At 41.1% G+C, this 7,496-nt stretch overlaps 1 protein-coding gene across 1 annotated transcript; it reads right to left on the bottom strand.

The window, feature by feature from the left end:
• Positions 1-252: 252 nt before the first annotated feature.
• LOC134287648 (fork head domain transcription factor slp2-like) lies at positions 253-3,804 on the bottom strand. Its single transcript, XM_062850014.1, has one exon. It carries the CDS (start codon positions 2,353-2,355, stop codon positions 1,204-1,206), a length of 1,152 nt encoding a protein of 383 aa, XP_062705998.1. The 5' UTR covers positions 2,356-3,804; the 3' UTR covers positions 253-1,203.
• Positions 3,805-7,496: the final 3,692 nt, after the last annotated feature.

Genomic DNA, 7,496 nt, shown 5'->3' with positions numbered 1-7,496 from the left:
GTTCAGCATAAATCGACTTATATTTCATTACACTATAGTTTACAAAATAAAACGAAGTCGTGAAGTTCTGTCAACGACCAAAATTTTTAAAGCATTATTTAGAGCTGATTTCGAAACCGTGCTTCAAAAAACATTGCCTAAAAATAGAAGAAAAATCGATTTCAAATCATCAACCTTGTATGGAAAGTCGAAAAAATTTCCGCTCTACTGTAATGTTTTTCCTTCACGTTTTCGAACTCAGGGCATGACACCAAAAATAATCATCAGCTTACCGAGTTAAAAAAGGCTGTGAACTAGTGTTATCAATTCCGTGGAAAATGAAGCATCACCAGTTATTTCTGGGAATTACGAGAACTTACGGAACCCAAGCGGAGCCTCACTCGAGGAATAACTGTAAAACCCTACCACCAAGCGGCTGATCAGAGGACGACATCACCCATGCCAACAACGGAAGCGAAATAATCGGAACAAGTCGAGCGGAAAATGAATGGTGGAGATTGACTCACCCTAGCAGCAGTCTGGCGGAAGGTGGGAAGTTCCAACGGTGGGAGAATTTCTTTTCTGTTCAGTTCAGGTCCATAATGCAGGCGGGGTTTTGTGTTTAAGATTCATAATTTGTTGTATTTTTCGTGATTTGATTTTTTTTTCCACCGCTTCAGGGAAAATATAATCTATATATAAGTAATCGAATCGATGCTTAACAGCTATGAAAAATTGCTAATACTTTTCGTTTACAAGGAATATACAATTGGTTTATGTACAAGCGCGTAATTGTGTGATTGGTTCGTTTAGGCTAGCTTCTCTCTAAACAATTGCAACAAAGACCGGTTCGTTAACAATTGGCGGCGTTTAAAACAAAGACAGTCACAGTTACTCAACAGGTGCGTTTTTCATGGAAAACAAACTCAATGCTCGGTGTGAGACCAATTTAAGTCACTAAATTATAGCACGTTCCAAACTTTCACACGATCAGCCGAAAGTGAGAGGTGAGCCTCGGCCGGAGGTCGTCGGAAAGTTGAATTCTACAATCTTTTGTTTCTTGTTCATTTAGATATCACTGGTTTGGCGTTTGCCATCTTTGCGTCTGCAGCAGAACTCTTCTAAGTAGACTCTTGTGAATTTTCAGCTAATAAATAAATATTTGCACTAGAAGGTGTCGGCTTCGGGAGCCGGGACCGGCGGCACGGCATGGCCTGGGGGTTCTCAGCTGTGCCTCGGGATCGGCTTGAAGATGGTCGGTCCCGTCGGCGATCCTTGCGGCGGATGCGATAAGCTATTCGAGGCCGATGGTGGCTGGTTGGGCAGGGTGGGTGAGTGCTGCTGGTGGTTTTCCGTGGGACTTAGCTGCTGCATATGAGCAGCTTGAGCCTGGGCTTGGGCGGCATGATGCTGAAGGAGTTGCTGATACTGAAGTCTTTGGTACAGCTCGGCCTGCGCTTGCTGGTGCTGGGTGATTCCCTGATGGGTGAGCTGAGGTGCAACGCCGGCGGCTAATAGTCGATCCATACCGAATCCTGGTGCACCGACGGGTAGTGGTAGCGGGAGTGGCAGGGTAGGTTTCGGAGCTATACTTGGGGCGTACGGGGCATACCTCGAGTACATTTGTGCCAACAGGGCCGTTTGTGCATGGGCGGGTGACGGATACATGAATTGGTTGAACTGAGGATAGCCTAGAGTTGGGAACATTGGTCCAACTAGCGACCGCTTGAAGGCAGCTAAACGGCTTCGCGATGCAGCGGTTGATCGACGACGAAGTTTTCCGGTTGATCCTCCGATGAAAACATCTTCTGCAGAGGGATCCAACATCCAGTAGTTACCCTTGCCTGGATCATCGTAGTGGCGAGGCACTTTCACAAAGCACTTGTTTAAACTGAGATTGTGTCGAATGGAGTTCTGCCATCCTTGCTTGTTATCCCGATAGTATGGGAAGTTTCGCATAATATACTCGTAGATTCCATTTAACGTGAGACGTTTTTCAGCACTTTGCCGAATGGCCATCATGATAAGCGCATTGTAACTGTATGGAGGCTTTTCATTGCCTTTCTTTTCACCGTCCTTGGGACTTGAGGCACCATCTTCATTTTCATCTGATTTTTCCTTATTGCTACAATCCATTGGCGGGGGTGTTCCAGTGACATCCAAATCCGACTCGGTATCAGTCAGATCATGATCCTGCTCCTCTGACCCGATCGGTGAATGGCACGAATGAGGCGACGGCGATGGCGTATGCACTGGTGAAGTTGTCATTGCGGTTTCCGGCAAAATCGAGTTAATCGAAAAGCTCGATTTCAAAGGCGCACGGGCCATACTAAACATTGTTTGTCCATTCATATTCGTTGGATCAATGTTTACCATAATTCACAACACTTGATCTTCTCTTCCAAAAGTTCACTTGCTTCTTGCACTCATTGAACTATTTTTCAAATTATCATAAAACGTCAGCTTAAGTCCTTTGCTTTCACTTGCACACCGGTTGAAACTCGAATAAACCGTTCGACCGAAACCGATTACTAATTAACAATCACCAAAAACCAGTTTTCTTAAACATCCATTCAAAAAGACTCACTCTCTCAACAAACCCGCTCTATCGTGAGGCGCAGAAACGATGTGGTTAGAATGGCTACAAGTTCGTGACTGATTATGCACTTCCCCTCCCGTTACCTTTTATACGGCCGTTCGAAAGCCAGCACAAAGTCAACACCGAAAACCCACAAAGCCAATCACCGCAAAATGCAACCCCTGGCGTCCACCAATCAGAGCACATTTCACCAAGTCTTCCATTCACACGGTGCACCACTAGTTTGCTGACTGTGTGTGTGTTACCCACTCTCTCATACTCACTCCAAAAGCGTTCACCTCCAGCCACCGGCTCTGATTCAAGCATGGACGCGACCGCGGCTGCACTGAGAGACTCTCTCGCGCAATTGGCACTCTCTGTTTCTGTTTTTCTGATTCCCCGACTTGCGCACCAACACCGAAGAGAAGCCGGAAAGACGGGTTCAAACCACGCCCTCGGATCGGACCGCTTTTCGCTTTGCTTCGCTGCTGTTGGCCAAATAAGCGTCGCTCAGTTTGTAAACGTCGGGGGTTAAGATGTACAATTTGTTTACACGTTTTGATTCAAACAAGGAATTTCAATATAAATAAATAAAGTTCTTTCTGGTTCTCGCTGCTGCTGATGCGCTTCGGTGCGTTCTGTGTGTTCGCGCTTCTGGATTCGTAGGTAGTGGTAGTGTGTAGTAACGTTTTCAATTCGCTGACGGTGCTGCTTCCGAAGAATGGCGCATCCGCCGCTGTATTGGTGAGAATTTCGCTAGCACTGCACTGGCAGTCGAGAATGGTTCTGTACTGCTGGGGAGATCTCGGTTGCGCGGTTTTGGCCTAGAGGCGATTTTCGGTCGGGTGCCGGTACCGGAATCGAGAGGAAATAAATATTTTGTAAATAAATTTTGATTGAATTACACACATCGGGTGCAGGCAGGACAGCGCACGGCGAAAATCCTAGAATGACGCGCCCTTGTTAAATGGTTGCCGCTCGGGGTTTCGAGAGGATGAGATGTTGTTTTTTTTTTGGTTCGTCTGTGATTTCGTGTGTGCAGTTGGGAGAATGATTTTACGAAACGTTTATTTAACTTATTAAAACGTCGTGCAGTTTTTGCGCCCTGGGTGCTGCTGCCAGCTCTGACATGGACAAGCGACAGCTGCAATCTGTACCGGGAATTATGACTGCTGGGTGTCATTATATTTGGTGATTAATAGTGTTATAATAAATGGTTTTGAGGTTATGCTAAATTTGCTTTTGTGCGTTGCTAGTCGGGGTTGATTTTTACAGACGCAGTTACTTCGAAACATATTTTCTGGGTGAATGGAGCTGATTTTTGGTGCATTTGAATAATGAACTGAAATATGCATTTTAAAAGCAGCTCAATATTTATGTTCGTGATCAACTAAATAATTTCCCGTCAACCGTGAGGTAACGTTCACAGAATGAACTTTATTCGTGCGATGTTTTTCGTCTTCATTCATAATACATCTAAGCAGGTGCAGGTAAAAAAAGAAGTGTGATGATAATGACAGTTAATCACTCGCGACAACACTTTGGCTGGCTAGGCTACCTTGTGCTTGGATGGAATTTACCTGAAAAATCGTTTTTTCAGGGTCAATCAGTCTAACTGATTTCTTTTATTCTGCGATATAGATAAGATACATGTACTTTTAAAATTAATGTATACGTGCATATTTATTTTTTTTTGTTTCATACAAGAGGAGGCTTCAATGCCAATTATTTTTCAATTTTAGAAATTTCTTCATAACTTTAAATTTCCTACAACTTTGCAATATTGTTTATTCTTTCCAAACGCAAGGCTATTCTGATAAAAATGTCAAAAAAATATTCCATTTTGATTAAAATGTTTAAATATGTGTTTTTGAGTAACAATTTCAATTGAGAATGGAAAAAAACAGAACGCAAAAATTACAAGTGAAACAACACAATGTTTGATTTTTGCGAACGAAGATGAAACCTTCATAAAGTTCTCTTACACCACTCGAATTTTTACCCCAGCTTACTCCACATATTATTGCGGATTCCCAAATTTTGCGTGACGTATACTAAATAGATGCCCCCTTATTGGAAATACCAAGAAGCATTGTCAGAAATTTGCTCTTATTGGGGCTGTCCATAAACCACGTGGTCATTTTTTTGGGACTTTCCAACCCCCCCTCCCCCCCGCGTGGTCATTAGTCCATACAAAACATTTTATTTGTCCATACAAAATGGTTATTGGCCGTACACCCCCCCCCCTCCCTCATGACCACGTGGTTTATGGACAGCCCCTTATGTGGAGAGTGAATAATTTGTTATCGCACGGACAATATCGGCTGGGTAGTAGGCCGTTCCTTATTTCGCAAAAATCAAAAATGTTATAAGTTCGTTAGTGGAAAATGATTCAGCTAAGAAATGATCGTGTCAAAATTTGAAGTACGTATCTCATAGCTAAGTGGTCCCTCAAGGGGCCTAATGGTATGGGACCAAAAAAACATGACATTTTTTCGACCTAAAATTACGCTATTCTACTAAAAACGGTGATTTTAGGACCCTTAAGGGCCAAAAATGTGCTTAGATTTGCGATATCTCTACTTGTTTCCGAGTTATTGACAAAAAACCACAACAAATAAGCTTTTTTGACCATTTTTTTCATTTCCGATGGTAACCTACCCTATTTTTTTCAATAACTCAAAAACGAGTGGAGATATCTCAATTCTAAGCATATTTTTTCGTCGAAAAAAAATTTCATTTATTTTTGGTCCCATACAATTTGTGACAACATTTACAATCATTTACATTCACTTGCTGTTAACTCGCTTCTGAAACATCGCAACAAAAATCAATGTATGGAACACTATTTCATTTTTGTTTTACCTGAAACTTTGTAGAAGAATATATCAGCGTAGAATCAACAGTTTAGTCAACAGAAGGCAGCAAACGCAACTCTCCATGGCGCGAATGTAATTTACATTCACCGCATGGAGAGTTGCTTTCGCAGCTCGCTCGCTTTTTTTTATCTGTATTAACGAGATTTTTAGCCCTAGGCTAGTTCATCTCGGGACCCACACTTTACTTCCCTTCTGAAGGAAGAACTCACATTTTGCGAGTTTGTCGGGAGTGGGATTCGATCCCTGGTCCTTGGCGTGATAGTCAAGTGTTCTAACCATCACACCAGGTCCGCTCCACATTTGACACGATTATTTCTTAGCTAAAACGATCATTTTCCACTAACGAACTTATAACATATCCATTTTTGCAAAATAAGGGAAGGCCTACTAGGTAGTTGCTTCTTGCTTGATTTGTGACAACATGGCGAAGGCGAGAGTGAGAAAACTACCCACTGCTGGCTGAAAAGTAAAAGAAAGTAAAAAAAAATCGTATTAACTACTGTTCCTTTGAATTCCACTAAGAATTTGCATCCTTTGACATATACGTATTTCGACCTCAACTGTAAGGTCGAATTCTGTGTCTTATACTTGACTCGACTGGACTACATAACACTGAAGATGACCTTACAGTTGAGGTCGAAATACGTATATGTCAAAGGATGCAAATTCTTAGTGGAATTCAATGGAACAGTACTTAACACGATTTTCTTTTTACTTACAGATCAAGTAAAAGTAGTTTATTTATGTTAGCGTTCTTTAGACGTATTTATGGGTATCTGTTTTTCCGTGTAAGGGGCCGTGCACAATTTACGTCACACTTTTAGGGGGAGGGGGTTTTGCAGAACGTGACGGCCCTTACAAAAAATATTGAGGTCCCATACGAAAAGTGTGACATAGGGGAAGGGGGTGTGTATCACCCCTAAGACGTCAACAAACTCATCTAACCAAAAATGCAGATGTAGTTCCACATTTATCACCAATCTTTCAACTTAAATCAATAGCCGTGAGATATAGAATGCGCCTCTCAATCTAAAGATCAGTTTGCAAAAATGTAACTTTTTTATGGTTGTCTACCGATTTTTTCTTTAAATTTATTCTTGATAACCTCAACAGTCATAAAGTTCGAAGTTCCCCAATGATGACTTAAAACTATTAACTATCTTAAAATACAAACATTATCGAATGAAATTCGTATTACAATCACACTTCGTGGCAAACAACAAAGGTATTCTCTTACAAAATCTGAGTTAACCAATCAACAATAACAAACAAATTATGTGTAAAGAATAAAAACAGTTCTAATAACGAATAATACAAGTTTTAAACGATGACACTGAACAGTTATGATGGCATTGTTACACTGTACAGCCACTGAAGGTCTCCAAGAATTTAGCCGACAATTTAGCCGAAGTTCTCTACACTGCACTCCTCTAGGCCAGATAGTGAAATGCAGAGCATAATCTTTGTATTTATAGTCTAAATCTACAGTTTCTAGTGATTAATAACTCGATTTTATCCGTACAAGAAGATGTAAGTTTGTGGCAAAGTCGCTCCTTTTACAAATGTGCATCCAAGTGAACTAAAATTGACATGATTTTTATTCTTAAAGTGTGAGAAGGGTTTTTCACAAATAATTACGCTGTCTAATAACACTAGTTTACAAAATAAAACGAAAGTCGTGAACTTCTGTCAACGACCAAAATTTTTGAAGCACAATTTAGTACTGATTTCAAAACCGTGCTTCAAAAATTTTGAAGTAGAGCAGTTTTTGAGTTTAGCTCAATATCGAGTTTTAAAACTTTTAAAAATATGGAATTTACTAGAATTCAAATATCTTGCGTTTTGTTCAACCAATTTCAAATGTCAATTCCTTGATTTTGCTTTGGCTGACCAAGCCATGTGGGAAATTACACTGTTGAAAATGCTTTGACATCCATGTGCACAACAGAACATGTGCTCGATGAACAAATTGAGATTTGAAATTATGAAAAGAAATCCACGTACTCCGGTGAGACTCGAACTCACGACTCCCAATTCGCTAGACGGGCGCTTCTATTCCT

Source organism: Aedes albopictus, chromosome 2 (genome assembly GCF_035046485.1).
Source record: "Aedes albopictus strain Foshan chromosome 2, AalbF5, whole genome shotgun sequence".
NCBI classification, from domain to species: domain Eukaryota; kingdom Metazoa; phylum Arthropoda; class Insecta; order Diptera; family Culicidae; genus Aedes; species Aedes albopictus.
This window is presented reverse-complemented; position numbering and strand designations above follow the sequence as displayed.

Excerpts from the sequence above, each read along its gene's own strand:
- LOC134287648 (XM_062850014.1), bottom strand. The coding sequence starts at position 2,355 with ATGGTAAACATTGATCCAACGAATATGAATGGACAAACAATGTTTAGT.